We start from the raw sequence: 22600 nt of genomic DNA, 5'->3' as shown, positions 1-22600 counted from the left end.
AAGGCCTTTATGTGCTATCACAATACAAATAACTTTGATGGTGGAAAGAGACACAGATTAAGTGACTTCACCAAGAACATCCTGTTCCAGTGGAAAATCTGATATCTGAACTTGAGTTACTGACTCCAAATTCTGTGCATTGACTATTAAGACAACTCACCTCTACTCAAAAATGTCTTCCTATGAATTTGTCTTGTACAGACTTCTGCATTATAGAAGTGTTTAGTGTAAAAATAGGGTCTAGAGCAGTGTCACTGCCTATTGTTGCCATATTGGGTTGAAGAGGCTGAAACTTCTATACTTAGAGAGGTCTGCAAGTGAAGAACAAAGCTAAAAATCTACATGTATTCATTAATAGGTCTTTCTAAATTGCAGCTGGTGTTTCTGTTCACAATTGCTTTGTTCATGATATAGCACGGGGTGGCCAAACTTACTGGCCCTCCGAGTCGCATCTAACAATCTTCAGAAATTCGAGAACTGGGGCACGCTTGACGGGGGCCAGGGCTTGGGGCTTCAGCCCTGCAGGAGGCATCTGATGGGGCTCGGGATTTCTGCCCTGCTCCTGCTGAAGCTCTGAACAACCCCCAACCCCCCCCCCCCCCCCCCCGCCCCCCGGCTGGGCAGAAGCCCCTACCCGATCACCTTGCTTCAAGGCAGAGATCCTGAGCCTCCCCCTCCAGTTTGGTAGGTGGAGAATGAGGAGGGGCAGAGGGGGGCTCTGCAAGCTGCATTTTAATGGTAATATGGCTCACGAGCCACAGTTCGGCCACCCCTGATATAGCACATTTAACAATGGTGCTTATGGCAACCAAACGGAGTCCTGCAAAATGTCTTATAATAATATCTAGTAGTGGGAATCTCCCTCAGACAAGCCAGTTCTGGAGAATAGACTTAACTTATGTACAGTGCTTGGAAATGGAGGAAATGGGGTCTAGACAATGGAAATTAATTCCCCCCCCCCTCTTTTTTTAAATTGGCAGATTTTCTTTGCCTGCACTGTAACAGTGAGAGAGAAACAGCTTCAAGAGGATGAGTGAACTGGAACAGTTACGGCAAGAAGCGGAGCAACTGCGGAATCAAATCAGAGTAAGAATTACTATTTCCCCAGCCCTTAGTTATCTTGGAGGAAAAACTTGGTGGAAAAAATGAACAAGTACATATGTCACTGATGTTTAAATCATGCAACACTTAAAATCTTTTCACATTTGATTAAGTCAATAAAAGGTTCAAAAAGTTTGAAACTCCACCCCTAATTTTCATACAGTTATGTCTAGTATTGCAATTTAGTACGATATGGAGTATCACCCAATATTTTGGAGTCCTGTGGTAAGGAGTTAGATAGCTTCCAAAACCCAGGAACAACGAGAACTAGTTAAGGATACTGATCATGAAAATTTAACTTTTTTGGACTACTACTGGCTTTTCCACTACTATTGTTCCTGATCGTTAGGTAAAATGCTTGAGCACTGACTGAGAGAAAATATCCAGGGTCAGGAATCATGCCAGTGCTCCTTTTCCTTCTCTTCCCATTGAAATTATTTTTCAAATGCGCATCATCCCTTTCAAGAAGCTATTGCAGAATACATCAAAAATTCAGTGACAGTTTTCAGTGAAAAATATGTAGGATACCAGTCTTATCTGTGTTTTCTTTCTAAGCATGCAGCATCTACAGACTAGATCAGCGATTCTCAAACTGTGGGTTGGGACCCCATTTTAATGGGGTCACCAGGGCTGGTGTTATATTTGTTGGTGCCCGGGACGGAAGCCCGAGCCCCACCGCCTTGGGCTGAAGGCAAAGCCTGAGGGCTTCAGCCCTGGGCAGCAGGCTCAGGTTATAGGCCCCCCTGCCTAGGGCTGAAGCCCTTTGGCGTTGCTTCTCACACCCCCAATACCTGGGCAGGGGGGTTGAGTGGGCTCAGGCTTCGGCCCCCCCTTCCTGGGGTCGTGTAGTAACTTTTGTTGTCAGAAGGGGGTCATGGTGAAATGAAGTTTGAGAGCCTCTGGACTAGATCTATGTAGGAATGCTTTACCTGGAGATACACAAAGGAAGTTTTAGTCCTAGTCAATTTCATTATGTGGTGATTCTACATGTAATTACCGTATATACTCGATCATAAGCCGATTCATTTATAAGCCCCCCCCCCCCCCCCCCCCAAGATGGATAAGTAAAAATGGAAAATTTTAATAACCCGTTCATAAGCCAACTCTATTATTCAGGGGTCAGCTGCTTACCTTGATGGGCCGGGACAGCAACTGGTGGGGAGATTTTTTGAAGGGGAGAAGCTGGGAGTCAGGGGAGTAACCCCTGTGACCACCCCCCCACATGACCCCACCCCTAGCCTGGGACACCCACACTCTCTCCCCATCCCATCCCTTTCCACCTTATCTAGGGAGGGCCAGGGGAGGATGTCTCTGACCTGGCTGGAGCTCCTCCGGCAGGCTGGGTGGTGCGGCCGCAGCCTGCTCCGGTGGGCCAGACCGGCCGGTGCGGCCGCAGCATGTTCCAGTGGGCTGGGCTGGGTGGCACAGCCGCAACGTGCTCCGGCGGCGTGGCCACAGCCTGCTCTGGGGAGCAGGGCCGAGCGGCACGGCTGCAGCCTGCCAGCCCCGGAGCTGCAGCTGCTTCCGAGCAGTGTGGCCAGAAGCGAAGAGACACTGGCCCCGCCTCTTCCCTTCTGGCTGTGCTGCCTCTCCTTGCTCCCTCGGTTGCGGGGAGGGGCTGTGTCCCACCTCTCCCTCTCTGTACCCGTTCATAAGCCGACCCCCTTCTCTGGTACTTCCCTTTTTTTACTAAAAAAATTTGGTTTATGAATGAGTATATATGGTACTTTCAGCCTGACATCAGTTGTCTTGTGATAATCTGCTGCCTACTCAGTGTTTTGGGCATTGAACTACTGATGAAGATATTGTCCATGTGCTGTGCATTTGCCATGCATTAATTGTTTTTTGGGGGGAAAAGGCTTCTTGTAGCACATTTAGGGCTCTTTTGAGACTGATTGTTCAAAGTTATCTGGGGGAGAGTTCTGTGTCACATGTCCTTTAACTTTCCCAGTATGTATTCAAAAGTAAGGTCAAGGCCAGTTAATGTCAGGAGAGTTACAGCACTAAGGACTCTCTCCCTAGCTGACCTCAGCAATTTGGTTAAATTTAGCCATTATTTTAATTTAATCTTACATTAGCACTACAGTGTACTAAGTGCTGCACAAATGTTGATGTAAATATAATGTTTCAATTTCTTCCGCAAATGACATGCCTTGGAAGTATGTGCCACATTGCAATTGGGCCTGATGTAGTCAGTCTCATCTTATAGGAAATGGCATTGGGTGAGGAGTGAGACTGGTGTGGTGCAGAATACCTACTGAGCAGCTACTTGGCCAGTGGAACAGGTAGACCTCCCAGGAATGTCCTCGCAAGAATGTCCTGTGGAGCTAGGAAGCCAGCAGGATTTTTTTATATGGAGACTTAACTCTACTGAATTGGGTAAAATTGATTTAGTAAGACCTATGTCTCTGTTGGGCCCCACATCTGCAATTGGAGCCTGGCAGATGTACTTCTGCATCCATGACAAGCACCACTGAAGTCAGTAGGGCTCTATATTGGCATTGGTGTTCGCTTGCATGGCTCAAATTGCAGGATTGGGGAGCCTTATAAAATTAGTCACAATATATTAAAGAAGAAAAAAAACCCTAACTTAGTATTACTATACACTGTTGTTGTTCGTCCTTTGAGTTCGAAGATGAGCATGATATCACTGATTGGTTTGGTTTCTGTGAACACGTGAGTGGCTGGTTAGGCCAGTTTGAGCTTTGAACTGTCTGTGGCACACTGAACACAAAATGCTGCTATGCATTACTTGATTAACAGCAGACATGCTGCTGGCGCTTCTCCTCTGCCTCAGCAGTTCTACTCTGCTCATAGACTGTAGCTCTAGTATGGAATGAGGCTTCACCGGGTAGAACGATCATGAGCGAGATCTTTCCAAAACTCTGGGTCAATGTTGAAACGCCACAAAGATAACTTGAGAGAGTCCTTGAAACATTTCTTCTGGCCTAGTTAGTAGCTTGCAATGTGTCCAGTTCAGGTCACATTGCACAATCTGGTCAGTTTTTAAGAAAATAATTAGACAGACTAATATTTCAGTTAGGTGAGGGGTCAATCTTGCTTACTTGTTAAATCAATTCAAATTTTTCTTTCTAATTTCTTGCTCTGAATTTTGGCTTGGGAGAGTAGGACACAGTAGTTCTTATTTTGATGTACTGCTGACAGTAAACATGATATGATGTCCTAATTCTAAATGACCATTTTTTGATTGCTCACATAGTTTGTGTTTCTAGTAAGAGAATAACAAATACACATTTTCATTAGTTATTTTTCAGCCTTCTCCAAATAAACCAAAATGTAGGTGTAGATTTAGATGAGGGGCATTGCGAAGTGTTTCAAACATGAGGCTCTTACATCTTCTAAAATAGGTATATCTCCATATATTTTATTTATATATCTCCTAGAACTGGAAGGGACCCCGAAAGGTCATTGAGTCCAGCCCCCTGCCTTCACTAGCAGGACCAAGTACTGATTTTTCCCCCAGATTCCTAAGTGGCCCCCTCAAGGATTGAACTCTCAACCCGGGGTTTAGCAGGCCAATGCTCAAACCACTGAGCTATCCCTCCCCCCACAGGTTCTTTTTTGTTATAAATGCTAAACCGCCTCCCTCAAAAAACTGGTCCATAGGATGTACGGGACTGTTGAAATAAATGGATTTACTATGTGTAGCTGTAATTTGGGCTTCTCCAGCATCACATTTATTTTACATATAAACATCCTAGATATGTAAATATTGGTGGTACTTTTTTCTCCAAATCTTTTACGGTTCTCATTGGTTTAATGGATGCCAGTTGCTAGAGCTAGAAGGAGAGGGCTAGGCAGCCTATTTTAGTTGAGTGTTATTCTCTCTCTAAATTCTTTCTTTAAAAAACAAAACAAAATCTAGCCAAAACATCAGTCCTCACCAATGGATTAATAGAGATGGAGGAGATATGATGACTCAAATAATAAAATGTACAAGAAGCAAGAATGCTTTGGGTTTGAACGCTCATATCCCCCAAATGTCTTGTTTGAATTGCCTCAGACTTTCAAATATTTTAGCCTAGCATAACTTTGTCTATGAAATTGCAGGTAGGTTAATGAACTACTGGCAAAACTGAGTTGTTGAACAGGGTTGTGATGAGACTTGTTTAATCCTCTCTAGAGAGTAAATAGATCATATAGATATAATGAAAGCTGTCTTGGAAAATTCCTAGTGTATTCTAGCTATTCCAAATCTTCCTCTTTTTCTTGGTAGCTGCTGGCTGTCTTGGTTACTTACAAACCTTTTTATGTTTTGGGATATTTGAGATTCTTTAAAAATGTTATACCAGTCTTGTATTCTAAATCAGTGGATTAAAGATATTTAAATTAGCAGCATCCTAAATTAGAATAAATTGTAGTACATAGGGTTCAACCTTGACATTAAATCTATAATGGGGGTCTTGGTGCTAATTGGGGCATTTGGGCACTACCAAAATGTATATATTTGCACACACAAAACAGTGTTAGGGTTTCAAAGTCTAGCAATCAAACCCTGGGAATTATCAGAATTAAGGTTGCCTGTCCCTGTGTGTATGCATCATGATAATAGGAGATCATATAATTAGACTAGCTTTTTCACAAGATCCTTGCCTTATTTAGTGCATAGGACTGTGTGCGCTTTGGGGATGAATTAGGTTTGTGGTAGTGAAAGCAGCTGTTGTCTGCGGGATTCCTACCTCATTTGTTGTAGAAATTTGGAAGGTCTGTAGTGAATGAGGCAGGGGGTTGAAGGAACAGAAGGGAGTGTCTTATGGCAGTTGAATACTGCCCTAGAGAATTGGATTCTGTACCTGCACACTGCACCATAGAGTTACTATCTGATACTGGCCTAGTCACTTAAACCAACATTTTCACTGGTGGTCACTAGTTGTTACTTATTTTCTAAGAACCCAGAGAGAGACCCTGGGGTCTGATTTGCAGATGTGCTGAGCAGTCATAGCTACAACTGGACTCCATAGGAGCTATGCTTTGAACATGTAAGGTGCTATATCAGGGGTTCTCAAACTGGGGGTTAGGACCCCTCAGGAGGTCGCGAGGTTATTACATGGGGGGGGTTTGTGAGCTGTCAGCCTCCACCCCAAACCTCACTTTGCATCCAGCATTTATAATGGGGTTAAAAGTGTTTTTAATGTATAAGGGGGGGTCGCACTCAGAGGCTTGCTCTGTGAAAGGGGTCACCAGTACAAAGGTTTGAGAACCAGTGTGCTATATAATGCTAATTACTCTGAGAAAACAAGCCCTAGGCATTGCAAATTGGGCACCCAAAAATTAATGGACACTTTTGAGTTTAATCTCTCTGTGCCTCAGTTCCCCATCTGTAAAATGGACATTATACCTTCACTTCACTTTATGGGTGTTGTGAAAATAAATTAATATCTGTGAAGCATTCAGATACTATAGTGATGAGCACCATAGAAAAGTCCATGAGAAAATTAATAATTCTGTATTCAAACCCTTTTCTGAATAGTGTGCAGTAAATAAGGCACAGGACAAACCATTGAACACTGAAGAGAACAACAAATGGAATAGCTTCTCATTCAGTGATCACTATGGACTGAACGAGGCAGGGATCTTGTGGGGAAAAAGTGTGTGTACATATTAGGACCCAGTCTTTAATGACATGATCACATAAGGACAGACAACCTTAATTCTGACACTTCCTAACTTTTGAGTGCCTTACTTTGCAACTTTAACTTTTAATAGCTTACATCTATAATTGCTTAAGTTTTTAAAAGTGGAATTTATTTTTTTATGTTTGGTATGTGAAATCATATTGACATCCCCATGGGTCACCAGCAGGATTTGAGCCTTTAGATGCATAGCACAGGTCTCTGCTTCTTGAGTAACAAAAGTAACACATAGCAGTGTAACTTGCTGACAGCAGAGGCTGTTGACTTGGGAATCGTGGGTTCCATTGCAGATTCTGAAGAGAGTGTTCTCTAATGGTCACAGAGCTTTCTACAGTGTTCTCCACAAGCCTGGCCCCTTCTGTCCCTGTCTTGACCTGCCCCCCTTTCTGACCCAGTCTCTTCTTCCCAGTCTCTTCACATAGCCAACCCCAGTCTCTATTTCAGTGCTTCCCATCTGATTCCCAGTTCATACTCCTCACCCCAATCTCTCCTGGTGGCCTCACCCAGCCATCTCCAATCTATCTATCAGTTCCCTCCTACTGTCACCCCCCTCCACCGCCTAGTCCTTGGCTTTGTCTACCCTAGTACCTTTGTGGACAAAACTTTTGTCGGTTAGGGGTGGGGGGTGGGGGTGGGGGAAACACCATCAGATTTCAAACCCTTGCTCCAAAGTATGGAAGTTTTAGAACTTCTCAATGAAATGGTTGTAAGAATTTATTTAACATGGGCAAAACTTAAATTTAATTTTTTCCTTAACCTTGTTCTCAAACAGCTGGACCTTTTTGCTGAAAGATAGATAAATAAAATTCAGCCTGAGGCAGCCTGGAAATCTTCAGCCTGAACTGTTAAAATTCAGCAAAGTTATAAGCAACGGAAGAACAAAGTCTTAAAGTTGTCTGACACATCCCATTATAGCTATAGGTGGTGCTGTCAAATTTTGCTATTATATTAATAATAATAAAAAACAGTTCTGGCCTAGTTAAAAGATCGCATCCAAAATAAATTTAGTGTTGGGCCTCTTCAGCTGTTGCAACTGAACAATGAATGTAATTGCTCAGCTTTAATATCCAGTGTATTTCTTCTTGTGAGTGAAAGGATTCCTGAACACTAAGAGATTTGTTGTTTGGTATTTTAAACTGTTTCTGATTCAAGATGTCAACATTTTGTAAATATTTCTGCAGTTCAGACACTGTAAGAAATGGATTGAGGTGACCTAATCAGCTCTTGAGCTTGTTTTTGGAAAGAAAACGATTAAGAGCAGCTAGTGTCCGTTACCTTACTTTGTTTTGTTTTTAAAGTAGGAAGTCAAAATATACCAACTAAATTTAAAAGAACATTATAAAGGTTGCAAAGTAAACAACTGAGAAGCTAGAAAATGCCAGAACTAAGGTAGGCACTGACACAATCTCTAATTACATGACCACATACTTTCTTTCCCCTCATTCAGTCCACCCTGTCCTGGAGATGAATCAGGGTTGTGCAGTGAAAGCGACTGTCTGTCTGTATTGTGCCTACTTTATTTATTGTGGAAGTTGGAAGGTGTCTAGTGAATAAGGTGGGGGGGGGGGTGCAGGAAAGGAGAGGGTCCTTAATGCAGTTGCATGCTGCTCTGGAGAATTGGATTCTATCCCTGCCTTGGCCACTGAGTTCCTATCTGATACTGGACTAGTCATTTAAACTAGACTTTTCACACATGGTCTCTACTTGTGTGTTCATCATTTTCTGGGTTCCTAAAGTGAGACCCTGGGATCTCATTTGCGGAAGTGCTGAGCACTCACAGCTGCAACTGAAGTCAGTGGGAGCTGTGCTTTGAACATATGAAGTGCTATATAATGCTAAATTCTCTGAAAAATCTGATCCTATGCTTCTCAAATTGGGCACCCAAAAACAGTGGGCACTTTGACCTTAATCTCTCTGCCTCAGCTCCCCATGTGTAAAATGGAGTAATACCCTCTCACCTCATGTGGATTTTGTAAAAATAAATTCATTATAATGATGAGCACCAAAGGAAAAACCCACAAGGAAATTGATAATTATGTCTTCAGATCAAGGGTTGAATAGTGTGCAGTAAATAAGACATGGGGCCACACATAGAACAGTGAGGAGAAAACAAAATTTGAATAGCTTCCTCATTCATTGTGCACTGAATGAAGCAGGGGTGCTGTGGAAAAAGTAGTTTGTGCTCATGTAATTGAAGATATGGTGCATATACACATGGCGATTTTGCTCATTGGGGGGTGGGGTTACTGTACTGGTACAAAGCACTACCTTTACCGGGACAAGCTGCATCCAGACTAGGAGTGCTTTGCCAGTATGGCTATTCTAGTGTGTTGTACTGGCAAAACACACGTAGTTTGGATGCAGCTTATAACAGTATAGCTATGCTTTTCCAATGTATCTTATTCCAGGCTCCCAATTCCCTTATCTACCCACGCCAAATGAAATAAGTCTAACCAGCAAAAGCGCAGTTTTGCTAGTAGAACTGTCTGCACCAGAGCCTTCTACCAGCACAGCTATGTCAGTCAGGGGTGCAATGAGGTGTGATCCTTGACTGACACAGTTGTGCTGGCCCTAATCACTTTTTCACCTTTGCCAGCATTTTGTGTTCTCCCCTGTTCTTATCTTACTCAGCCCACATTTTAGATTCTTACCGAAATACTTCATAATGAAGGGACTACTCTAAAGTGTTTTTGGATTCACCACTTCGCCCTTGACATATAGGCAGAGTAGGACAGCATAAAAACAAGAGGCCGTCCCACAAGATTGCAAAGAGGTTGACTTGGAACTCGTCTAGGTATAAATTATATGTAAGCAAGTATGGCAGCTGTTTCCTGTTGCAATACTTCAGATTTCTTGGACACCATAACGTGTTCACATGACTGGGGTGGGAATACTGAACATAAGGATTCTTGCATACTTTTTTTGAACAATGAATCTTTGTTTTCCAACAGATTTTGAAAAAGTCTTGGTGTAAAATAACTTTTCTAACCTTTTCAGTTGATGTACACTGTTACTGGGTTCAAGAGTCATATTAATAGTTCCTTTCTCTGTTTCAGGATGCCAGAAAAGCATGTAGTGATACAACTCTTGCTCAGGTACGTCATTATTTTTATATTGGGAAGTAGCCCCTACAAGGCAATAGGTTTCTTGACAGGTTTCAGAGTTGATTATAGCATGCCTGGGATGGTGGCTGAAAAAGATGAAGTGCGGCAACTCTTGAAGTACATTGCTTAGTGCACTATTTACAATTATGAAATTGAAGCAATAATTACAGAGGATGGAAAAAAAAGCTAAGGCCTTTACAGGTATTATTTGCAGCCAGTCAAAAAGCTCTAAAGCCATGAGACACCTACATACGTCAGAAATACCTTGGATAGATTTCTTTATTATATATTATATTAAATATTATACATATTTTCCATAATTCACCTTTTTAAATATTTCATGAAACTGTATGGCATAACGGTTTGGCTTTGAGAGTTGCTCCCACTTAGCTATGTATAAGCTGTCCATTTTATTTGGAAACTGAAGTTTTTCATTTAAAATCCAGGTCTGGGCTCTTAGGTGGCAGTTGTCAGACTACCGAAAAATGACACTGGAATAAATACTAAATGATCATTTTCTTCTGGGGCTATTATTTTGAGGGTGTGAATTGTCAACTTCCATAAAGCTTTAATGTAAAAATAAAGTTCACACCTAATACATACAGAAGCTCCTTCTACAGAGTGCCTGAAACAGTCTGAAACATTTAAAGTAGCGACCATCATTCAGTTCACTGTCACTGATACCCTGATTTTCTTGCAAAACCTTTTGACTGGCTACACTATCGCATCATTGTGCACTGTTTCTGTGGAAACCGTAATCCCTGTTGTATGTCTAAATTCTAGTGGTGCAAAATTTTTATGTTCCTGGCAGTTTGCATATTGTACACATTTATGACCATCTCAGAGATAAAGAATAATTGTTTGGTTTGTGTTTTTTTTTCCTGTTCAGATCACCACAAGTCTGGACTCAGTGGGTCGAATCCAAATGCGAACAAGACGTACACTGAGAGGTCACTTAGCTAAAATTTATGCTATGCACTGGGGATCTGATTCAAGGTTTGTACAAGTGGTTCTTGAACTTGGAGGCAGAGGGATCCCTTTTCTAGCTCTTGAAAGAATTGTAGGCTTACTAGAGAGACAAGGTGGGTGAGGTAATATCTTTTGTTGGACCAACTTCGGTTGGTGAAAGAGAAGCTTTCAAGCTTTTTCAGAGCTCTTCAGGTCTGGGAAAGGTACTTAAAGGGCTTGTCTTCACGTACAAAGCTACAATGGCACAGCTGCACTGCTGTAGCACTTCCGTGAAGATGCTGCTATGCCAATGGGAGAGCTTTTCCTGTCGGCGTAGTTAATCTACCTCTGTCTACACCGGGGATTAGGCCAATGTAGTTTTACCAGTATAAATCTGCAGTGTAGATCTGGCTAGATTGTCACAGCTAAATACAAGTTGGAACAGATTGTTAAGCATAAGGAGTTATCACATTGTAAGAGACCACAATGAAGTTGGCAGTTAACACGTCTGCAGTTATAGGACAAAGAAGGGTTATTCGGTCAAAGATTGTTGTAATGAGCCATAAATCCATTGTCTTTATTGAGTTTGTCTATTACAAGAAAATCCAGACATCTTGTGGGACCACTCTGGGTATGTCTACACTCCAGTTAAAAACCCACAGCTGGTTCGTGCCAGCTGGCTCGGGCTAAAGGGCTGTTTAATTGCGCTGTAGATGTGCCCGAGCCCGAAAGTCTACGCCACAATTAAACAGCCCCTTAGCCTGAGTCAGTTGGCACAAGCCAGCTGCGGGTGTCTAATTGCAGTCTAGACATACTTTCAGTCTTCAGACACTTTTGAGGGCCATAGATCATAGCAAATTTTGAGAAATGTTTATACTACAGCTTTCCTTTTTAAAGCCAGTTATAATCATACAGAAATAATGAAAAGGGAAATGCTTCACTTTTTTATTTTCCACAAGCATTTTGTCTGGTCTTTCAGATGGTCTATTACAGATTCTTCAAATCTGAGAGCCTGGTTTAGGTGGCACTTAACTTCAGAATTCTTTTTATTACATTTTCCCTTAAGCTATGAAAGGTCATGTAGCTTGAAATAGTTGATTTAGTGCAAATGTATTTTAAGTTAATAGAACACTGTAAGGACATGGAATAACGATATTTTTCAGTGAATTAAAATGTGTGTTTTCTAAATCACAACAATAAATGTAGTCTGCCTTGTGCTGCAGCTAATTCAGTATAGTTCTGATTATTAGTATAAGAAATTCATCAAAAGAATTGACAAATAATCCAAATAAGATTTAAATACATGCATAATGTGTTAGATTGATTCATTGGAAGTTTTTATCAAAAACTCTTCAAAATGTCTACAGTGCCTTCCCCACTGCCAAAAGGTATATGTAAATGAAGAAAACAGATGCAGCTTGTTCTGGTGGAACAAAAGGGTGATGCTGGAAGGCTTCTTAAATATAAAATAACTCCTTCCAAAGTTTTTTGAACAACCAATAGCCATCTCAACATATGGTAGGCATTCCAGAGGCTAATTGTACCTGGTGATATTTTGTTCTGGCTTGTCTAGACCGGGAGTATCTACACTACATTTATGATACTAAAACACTGAATCTGAAGGATACAAACAACCAGTAGGGAGAGGTTATAAAATTTGTAAATAGCTTGAGCAGTTTTAAATTTCAGTTATTCTAGCTTGTTTTAATAGTGGAAGTTTATCCATGGATTCAGGTAAGATTTTCTAGCAAGCAACACGTTGTTCTTTGCAGCTGTCCACCAACTTTTGGCCCTAGAAAGTTTAAAAATAGACAACAGGAGAAAATGAAAAGGCTTTTCTGAATTACTTGACATTCATGCATCTTGTCTATTTTGAAATTAAGTATGAGACAAGAAGTTAACATGTTAATTTTTCTGTTTTGTGGTTATCTTTAGGCTACTAGTCAGCGCTTCCCAAGATGGAAAATTAATTATTTGGGATAGTTATACAACAAACAAGGTAGAGTTGTTTATAATCCATATTTGTAATCTGTACACAAGTGACACTTTTGTTTTAGTTCCTTCTTTCTGTAACACTTTTTAGTTGGATTGGCTCCATCACTTTTTCCTGTTGAAGTTTTAACTAGCTTGCTTTCATTATTTTTTATGTCCAGCTTTTTATTCAAAGTGCATTTTAGCTTGGGTAATTCCTATTTCTATGTAGCTCGCTTGCTGGGAGAAAAGAATATTTAGGTTTTTTATAACCCTCTGATAACTATCTCTGAGATCACTGGTAAAGTGTGCTGCAGAAGTAATGTGGTTAGCATGGGATCCCTTGGAAGCTTAGCAGTGCTCCTGGTGTTCATTGGCCAAACATTTGTGTGTGTCAGGCGTGGGTGGGGGGGGAATCTTCCTAAGGAGTTTTAATAACTAACTCCTTGTTACTGTTGTTTTTGCAACTGTCCACCCTACTTGTGCTGTTGTTTCTGTGGCACATGCTCTGCTGTTCTGTTGCAGAAGCCCACAATCCCAGGGTTTACAGAGAATTAATATAAATCCATTATAATAGATGTTTAGCTCCTTGGGACAGAGCAGGTGAGAAATCTTGATCAAACGAGGAAGGACTGGGGTACAGCTCCTCTGCTAATGGCAATTGGCATAGCTTCATTGGTGGAGCTATGCCAATCTACCCCAGTTGAGGTTCTGGCTCAGGAAGACAAACTGGAGGGAGGAATTTGAATAGACCGAAACGTGTTGCATGTTTAACTAGTTTAACTGAAATCCTTCATTTCAGAATAGCTCTCGTACTATAAAAACGATTGTACTGAACTTGCACACATCTAACCAGGCGACCATTTTTTCCATCCCTTAAGTAAATATTCAGCACAAATTGAAGCGTGTTTAAAATCCGATTCTTTATTACTTGGATATCCCACTATCTTATTTAGTAGCATCTGCTACAATGCTAAAGCAGTATTGCAGATAACTAGATGCAGAAGGTTGGACAAGAATGGCTATGGTTGAGTGTGACTGCCTAAAATGTGGTGTAGTTCTAATATGCCTTGTGTCTCTGTAGATGCATGCCATTCCTTTGAGATCTTCCTGGGTGATGACCTGTGCATATGCTCCTTCTGGCAACTATGTCGCTTGTGGTGGATTGGACAACATCTGTTCCATATATAATTTGAAAACCAGAGAGGGCAATGTGAGAGTGAGCAGAGAGTTACCAGGGCATACAGGTCAGCTGCATTTTACTACATTTATTTTTCTTTACTGTTAGTCAAAGTAAAACAGTCACAAGCCTGCACTGTTCACAGCATGCCCTAAAGTGAAAACAAATGTTAACAATTTGCAAAATGGAATATAGTCTAATCTTGGTTTTGATCAGATTTAGGAATCACTTTTTGTATGTCACTCATTTTGCCTTTATCAGTCTTAATGCTAAATTCTGTGTTCATTTAGTTCTGCCAGTGAGATACTACCAGTAGCTATCTGAGCAAATGGAGCAGTACGTACTTCGGTGAATTTGGCTTCTGTACTGCTATTTTTAAAATACAAGTAGCATCAAGTGGTGGTTGTGTGACATACTGAGAAGGTTTTTTGGATAACTTTTACTGCGACAGTGGGATATGAAATTGACATCTGCCATTATTCTGTTCCTAGGATACTTGTCCTGCTGTCGTTTTCTAGATGACAACCAAATTGTTACAAGTTCAGGGGACACCACCTGGTGAGTTTTGGAGGTGGGGGGTAGTTGGTGGGTGTTTTTTTTTTTTTTTTTTTTTTTTTCAGTGTTTCGATTGTTTTTAAGCTAAACTTGCAGAAACCCCATTATATTGCTGAAATACATCTGTTTTATCTGCAGTGCTCTTTGGGACATTGAAACTGGTCAACAGACCACCACCTTCACTGGGCATACCGGAGATGTGATGAGTTTATCCCTAAGTCCAGACATGAGGACTTTTGTTTCTGGTGCCTGTGATGCCTCCTCCAAGCTTTGGGATATTCGCGATGGAATGTGCAGGCAGTCTTTCACAGGGCATGTGTCTGATATTAACGCAGTTTGTGTAAGTGAGCATTTCTATTTACAAATGGAGAGCGAGGAGACAATAAGTGTAGCTGTAAGATTTCAATTTATAATCTAGTTTTCAAAACAGGGTGGAAAGTCGTCAAGTCTCTGATTTGGCCACTTACAATTAATGTAGTTTCTTAGAATCGGAGATCTTGATAAGACCAACCACCTGCAATCTAGTTCATGACTATTAATCATACATATCCTCTAGATATGGTTAAGTGATCTTGGAACAATTCAGACTGTCCTCATTTAGTCTAAATTGTCATAATGGTTTGCTGCTCTGTCCATCTTTACCTGCTTGACCTCCTTTTGCTTCATAATACTTTATCTTTGCTTGATTGGATATGTCCATTTACAGTAGGTGTGTGTACATCTTGTGCACCAGTGGTGGAGAATTTTCCCTAGCAGCACCAGTAGAGGCGTCCACTCCTGTGCTATGATGTCCCTCATGTTCTGAGCGGAGTATAAAGTGGCAGAGCTGCCCTGCCCTTCGTTCAGTTCCTTATTGCGGTTGGTCAGAGCATGCGGTCAGCTTGTTCCTTCTGCAAATAATCTTGTTCTTTCTGATCTCCTTCTTTGAGAAGGTAACATCTCTTTTTAGATAAAGGAATGCAGTGGATCTAATTTACCTCTATTTCAGTAAGGCATTTGATACGGTTCCACATGGGGAATTATTAGTTAAATTGGAAAAGATGGGGATCAATATGAAAATTGAAAGGTGGATAAGGAACTGGTTAAAGGGGGGGAGACTACAATGGGTTATACTGAAAGGTGAACTGTCAGGCTGGAGGGAGGTTACTAGTGGAGTTCCTCAGGGATCGGTTTTGGGACCAATCTTATTTAATCTTTTTATTACTGACCTTGGCACAAAAAGTTGGAGTGTGCTAATAAAGTTTGCGGATGACGCAAAGCTGGGAGGTATTGCCAATACAGAGAAGGACCGGGATATCCTACAGGAAGATCTGGATGACCTTGTAAACTGGAGCAATAGTAATAGGATGAAATTTAATAGTGAAAAGTGCAAGGTCATGCATTTAGGGATTAATAACAAGAATTTTTGTTATAAGGTGGGGACTCATCAGTTGGAAGTAACGGAGGAGGAGAAGGACCTCCGAGTATTGGTTGATCACAGGATGACTATGAGCCGCCAATGTGATATGGCCGTGAAAAAAGCTAATGCAGTCTTGGGATGCATTAGGCGAGGTATTTCCAGTAGAGAAAAGGAGGTGTTAGTACCGTTATACAAAGCACTGGTGAGACCTCATCTGGAATACTGTGTGCAGTTCTGGTCTCCCATGTTTAAGAAGGATGAATTCAAACTGGAACAGATACAGAGAAGGGCTACTAGGATGATCTGAGGAATGGAAAACCTGTCTTATGAAAGGAGACTCAAAGAGCTCGTCTTGTTTAGCCTAACGAGAAGAAGGCTGAGGGGAGATATGATTGCTCTCTATAACTATATCAGAGGGATAAATACCAGGGAGGGAGAGGAGTTATTTAAGCTCAGTACCAATGTGAACACAAGAACAAATGGATATATACTGGCCATCAGGAAGTTTAGACTTGAAATTAGACGAAGGACTCTAACCATCAGAGGAGTGAAGTTCTGGAACAGCCTTCCAAGGGGAGCAGTTGGGGCAAAAGACATATCTGGCTTCAAGACTAAGCTTGATAAGTTTATGGAAAGGATGGTATAATGGGATAGCCTAATTTTGGCAATTAATTGATCTTTGACTATTAGCGGTAAATATGCCCAATGGCCTGTGATGGGATGTTAGATGGGGTGGGATCTGAGTTACTACAGAGAATTCTTTCCTGGGTGTCTGACTGGTGAGTCTTGCCTACATGCTCAGGGTTTAGCTGATCGCCATATTTGGGGTCAGGAAGGAATTTTCCTCCAGGGCAGATTGGCAGAGGCCCTGGGGGTTTTTCACCTTCCTCTGCAGCGTGGGGCATGGGTCACTTGCTGGAGGATTCTCTGCACCTTGAAGTCTTTAAACCATGATTTGAGGACTTCAGAGGCTCAGACATAGGTTAGGGGTTTGTTGCGGGAGTGGGTGGGTGAGATTTGGCAGCCTGTGTTGTGCAGGAGGTCAGACTAGACTATCATAATGGTCCCTTCTGACCTTTAAAGTCTGTGACTCTAAATGAGCTGTTAGTGGTTCTCATTTTTGGATCTCTTGGACCCCTTTTACTTTTTCATTATATATCTATTGTTCAGACTCTCAGTGGACTTTGGGCTCTGCCTGATACTGGGTGGGGTGGGGGGAGAGAGAGAGAGAGAGTCAGTGTCCCCCAGCGTCAAGCCCTGCTCCAGGTGTCCAAGCCAGTGCCCGTGAGCGATCCTCACTCACTGTTTGAAGCGTTTGGATGAGGTCACATCAGGAACGTGTGTCTGATTTGCCTGGGCTTCAAGATAAGAACTAAGAAGCAAAGAGAAGAACATCTCGGGTGCATCCTCATGGAGGCTGCCCTTCGCCCAGCATCAGAACTACCTCTGTGGATAGAGGGAGTTCCTCAATCACTCCATCCACGAGTGTTCCCCTGTCTTACCTGTGGACAGACAGGAGGAGATCCCCCTCACTGGGCAGTCCTCAAAGAGGTAACAGTGCTTGGAGCCATATAACACAATTCTCATAACTTCATATGCATTAATGATACATATATTTAGATGGAACAATGGGTTTCAGCAGATCATAACCTTTCCCATGATACCTTATAAGGCATGCTTTGTATGCAATATCACAACTATATACAAATGATGAATATGGGGGTTATAGGGCGCTCCTCTGGAGTGTAGTGTGTCACAAAACCTTAAAAAAAAAAAAAAAAGGGGGGGGGGGGAGACAAAGTACAGGTTAGGCTACACCTTAAATTTTTCATCATGGTAGTATTTGATTTCCACCTTGACTAATCTATATATTGGTCTTCTTTCCAAAGCCATGTGCTCATAATGATGAACAACAGTTCCACGCTTGGGATGTTTGCTGGTCACTGGTTTTTTATCTAGATAGAGCAAAGCACTTTTGGGTCTATTTTCAACTATTCATCTCCTATGCAGAACGAATGAGAGTGTCCTGTAACGGTGTAGTGACTATCCAAGTGGATCACCAGCTGTGTTTTCATGTGCTACAAGATCAAGGGCCTAACGCCTTCTCAGAAGTGCTCTCTGCATTCAGCCAGAGCGCACTCAGCTTCTGCAGTATTTCTGGGAAGCATCGATATTGTGAACATCTGCAGAGAGGCAACGTGGTCTTCAGTCCACATCTTTGCTAGATATTATGTGATTACTACCACGTCAAGAGAAGACACAAATGTGGGGAAAGCAGTTCGGAGGTCCCTCTTCTGATGAGAATCCTAGTCTCAGCTCTGTTGGAAACTACATGGGAGTCTCCTAGTGTAATGGGCATGTGCAATCCCTTGAAAAAATGGTTACTCCTTGCAGCTGCTCTTGTGAGATGTCTTGCATATGTTCTTTACGTGACCCGCCCTCCTTCCCCAGTGCAGTGGAGTCTCTCATCTGAGGGCTTGTCTGCACTTGAAATGCTACAGTGGCACAGCTGCAGATGCACTTCAAGTATAGATACTACCTATGCCAGTGGGAGGGGTTCTCCCATCAGCATAGGTAATCCACCTCCATGAGAGGCAATAGCTAGGCTTCCCTCAACCTAGCACTGTCTACACTGGGGGTTAGGTTGACTTAACTATGTTGCTCAGGGGTTGGGATTTTTCACATCACTGAGCGACATAGCTAGGTTGACCTCACTCTTTGGTGTACACCAGACGGAAGAAGATACAGTGTGAAGGTACTGAAGGTAGGCTGGGGTGGCTCCACCCTGGTAAACCCTCTGCTCAGGGCACATGGCATGCGAGGGTGCAGGTGTGGCCACCCCTATGGGTATCTCGAGGGAAAACTTTGGCACTGATGCATGAGATGTGTACACACCTAGTGTAATGGACATATGCAACATACATCAAAACTACAGTTACAAGAAGGTAACTGGTTTTTTTTAAGGAGTAAAGAATAAAACTTCAGGATGGAGTCAGTTCTCTTACTTTTATGTTAACCAGTGTGTATTTGGATTTCCTGTAGAAAAGGGCATCTTTAAACTCTGGAAACCAACGGTGAAACTAGTGCTTAAAAATGCAGAATATGTTTACCCTTGGAATAGCTTTGTAATATTTCTAAACTGGAGTGTATTTCCTTTGTTTGTCACAGCCACATTTTATGTCCTGATCCACAGGACACAAATTTTGTTTAATGGGGAGAGGGATAGCTCAGTGGTTTGAGCATTGGCCTGCTAAACCCAGGGTTGTGAGTTCAATCCTTGAAGGGGCCACTTAGGGATCTGGGGCAAAAATCGGTACTTGGTCCTGCTAGTGAAGGCAGGGGGCTGGACTCAATGACCTTTCAAGGTCCCTTCCAGTTCTAGGAGATAGGATATCTCCACTAATTTAAAAAAAGGAAAAAAAAAAAAAAAATCTAAACCTACATTGTATCTTTTTTATAAACACTGCAAATTCTTACGTCTCTGGAATACCAGCAGCATGATCTGTGGAGAAATGCAGCCCATACGCTTGGGTCTAATCCTGAAATGTGCTTGGTACCTTTCACTGACATTTAAATCAATGAGGTGCTTAATACGGATTATTTAGTAGGTGTGAATTTTGGAGGCTGAAGTGCTAGCTTGCAGTCCTCTGTTGTGATCCAAGCAACCTGACTGACCAGCTCAAGGTGGAACATTGTGTACAGGCTAGTCTCCATGGCTCATGCCAAAGAAAAAAATGGCTATGCTTCACTCCATGAGATGTGTGGAAATTAGTTGCATCCCTCTGTCTCTTCAAACTTTGCCCAGCCAATGGCTTCATTGGCAAATTTCAATGCACCTGCCTTTGGTCAGTACTATGCTACAAGTGTTAAACACAATTGTGTGTGCACAACAGTTGCATTTTATTGACAATCCATTTTGATGTCTTTTTTTTTTCTTTTTGCTCATGAAATTGTGCTGTATCTGAATATCAAAGTAAAGACAATCTCTACATGCTGTTTTTGAAACCGTGCATGAGCAACACTTTTCTCTGGTGTCAAACTCCTGTCTCATTTTCATTTTTCAGTTCTTCCCCAATGGACATGCATTTGCGACTGGTTCTGATGACGCCACTTGTCGACTCTTTGACCTGCGTGCAGATCAGGAGTTAATGATGTACTCCCATGACAATATCATCTGTGGAATCACTTCTGTAGCCTTCTCAAAAAGTGGTCGTCTCTTGCTAGCCGGCTATGATGACTTCAACTGCAATGTGTGGGATACTCTGAAGGGGGAAAGAGCAGGTTGGTAAATGGTATCTGCAGTGAGTTGCAGTTCTTTTTCTTTAGCAGGATCTCAACATGGAACACATTCCACTTTCTGTAACTTTTAAACGTAAAACTAGTTCACTGGTAGTCAGTGATACCACCTGCGTCTGCTGTTGAATTGTGAAATCTTCTCTGCTTCCTTTACTCAACGTAAAGGTTTACTTTGGGATTTGTATCCCCATTTTCTTGCATTTTATTTTTTCATAATTTCAGATCTGGTAATAGTGATGTTTAGAAAAGAGAGGTGAGGTTTTCTGTTGTGTACAGTAAGTGGTTTTGTGTCTGGTTTTGGTTATAGACATTGTCAGCACCTCTGATTTATTTATTTACTTTATACTGGGAAAATCCAAATGCAAAATAGTTAAAATATTTGGTTCAAGGGTTCAGGACTTCCCAAGATAGGAGCTAACTCATAATGTTGAGGAGCTAATATTGCTTTTAAGATAAAACATAGAGGAGGATACTTCTTCTGTCACTTAACCACTCTTAAAAACAAACAAAAACCTCTTCCAGGATGTCTTGAGGTGAATTTAATGTACAAAACTTGAAAAGCTTCAGCTGTTAACCTCCTCCATCTTCTCTTCCAGGTGTCCTTGCTGGCCATGACAACCGTGTCAGCTGTTTAGGTGTTACTGATGATGGCATGGCTGTAGCTACAGGGTCTTGGGACAGTTTTCTCAGAATCTGGAATTAACTGGGAGACAAACATGTACATTCTCCATTGAGATCTGGAGAGATCAATGCTGCAGCCTATAGCTGTGAAATAACATTTCTACCTTGTATTTGCAGGTGAAGTTTTTCTATTCACTGATTATTACACAAAAAGGCTTTCTGTAAACTAGAAAAAAATCAAGTGAAGAAATAGGGGTGGGGGTGGAGAAATCACTGACTTTTAAAAAGGGGCCAGGCCAGCACACATAATCATGGTGACTGAGAAACTAAGAGCCAGTCTTTTTTGTTTTTGGTGGTTTGGTTAGATTGTCCTTGAGGGATTTCTGCTTGTGCTCAAAGTCTGCTAATTCTGTACTTTTTTTGTACATAACAGAATATACACATTATAGCAGCCAATCATGTAACATTTGTCTGTATGTAAAGAAATATGTTTGCATTTTTTAAGGAACTACATTTATAGCTTTGCATTTAACCTGAGATGTCACTTCTGAGTTCTGTAGTGGATGAACTAGATTGCTGTTTTAAACGCTTTTGTGAATTTACTGTAGATAAAGTGAAGCCAATGGTATGTCTGTGTTTTTATAATGGAAGGCATTTGAATTACTACTTTTTTTTTTTTTTTTTTTTTTTTAAAAGGCCCTGATGACCGTGGTAATACCTAGCGCCTTACTTATTCACTTCTAGACCTATTTGTCTATTTAAGCATGGGGATTACTCCTTCCAGCCAGTGGTTTCTGGTTCATCCATCAGCAGCCATGGCCTCCAAGCACCAAGAGAATGTTAATGCCATTAGGTACATATATATGTAATATAACAAAATAAGGTTTTAACACGCTGGCATCAGAAGAACAGAGTACATAAGTCAAGTAACACATTACTGTCACTAAGTGGGTGAGTGCTTTTTCCTTTTGACAGTGGAGTTGTAAATGAGAGGATTCTGATCCACTGCAAACTCCAGCTGCCATGCACTAGCAAGGTGATCTTCTAGCATGGAGTTGACTGAATAGATTGTGTACACTTTTACAATTTCTTCAAAGTTGCTGTTCAACTACTACAGCAAATGAAGAGATTTAAGAGGGTTTCTCTATGAAGGCTTCCTACGGATGGCTTAGGAAGTACAGTGAATCCCTTACTAGAACTGCAAAGTTAGAGGTTCACCCTAATATTTCACAACAGAACATGCTTGTCTTGTGTAATGGTTGAAGTGACCATGTTATCTACAATGAACAATAACCTTTTTGATAATCTCTATGATCCCTCTAAAAACTTTGCACTCTAAATTTAAAATCCTGCTAGTTCATTTACAACCGAAGTGGTCTGTGCTTTGGCATCTAATAAGATGCCAATCTGCAAACTGACAGTAAATAGTCATTTCCTTTTATATGCCTGATCTTGATATGATTCACTTATAAAATGGAAGGCACTGAGAGCACTTGAGCTAGTAAGCATTTTCTTATTGTGTAGGTATATGACAAATCATGCGACTCAAACCCATTTGAAACTACCCATGAAGATCACTTAACTCTGGTGCTGGCAGCGTGTCCATGTTTGTGATGGATGTCCCTGGGGGAATCTGAGTTGGGCATGAAAGTACCTGATACTTTCAGGAAAGGGCCATTCTCTGTTGGCTTCTCGTAAGTGATTTATTTTAAATGTGTGTGTTTAAACAAATTACCATAAAGCTGAAAGTTAATGTTAATCTGCTGCCCCC

General features: G+C 41.5%; 1 protein-coding gene across 1 annotated transcript in view; it reads left to right on the top strand.

The window, feature by feature from the left end:
- Window positions 1-21445, top strand: part of GNB4 (G protein subunit beta 4) — a 51227-nt gene extending 29782 nt beyond the window's left edge. The window contains exons 2-10 of the mRNA XM_065410341.1: window positions 981-1086; window positions 9812-9850; window positions 10749-10855; window positions 12743-12806; window positions 13863-14025; window positions 14450-14516; window positions 14652-14853; window positions 19977-20193; window positions 20805-21445. Of these exons, the coding sequence (XP_065266413.1) occupies window positions 1030-1086; window positions 9812-9850; window positions 10749-10855; window positions 12743-12806; window positions 13863-14025; window positions 14450-14516; window positions 14652-14853; window positions 19977-20193; window positions 20805-20911 (1023 nt within the window). The 5' untranslated portion in view covers window positions 981-1029 and the 3' untranslated portion in view covers window positions 20912-21445. The remainder of the gene's footprint in view (window positions 1-980; window positions 1087-9811; window positions 9851-10748; window positions 10856-12742; window positions 12807-13862; window positions 14026-14449; window positions 14517-14651; window positions 14854-19976; window positions 20194-20804) is intronic.
- Window positions 21446-22600: the final 1155 nt, after the last annotated feature.

Source organism: Emys orbicularis, chromosome 9, assembly GCF_028017835.1.
Source record: "Emys orbicularis isolate rEmyOrb1 chromosome 9, rEmyOrb1.hap1, whole genome shotgun sequence".
NCBI classification, from domain to species: domain Eukaryota; kingdom Metazoa; phylum Chordata; order Testudines; family Emydidae; genus Emys; species Emys orbicularis.
The sequence above is the reverse complement of the archived record's forward strand: the minus strand, read 5'-3'. Positions and strand labels throughout refer to the sequence as shown.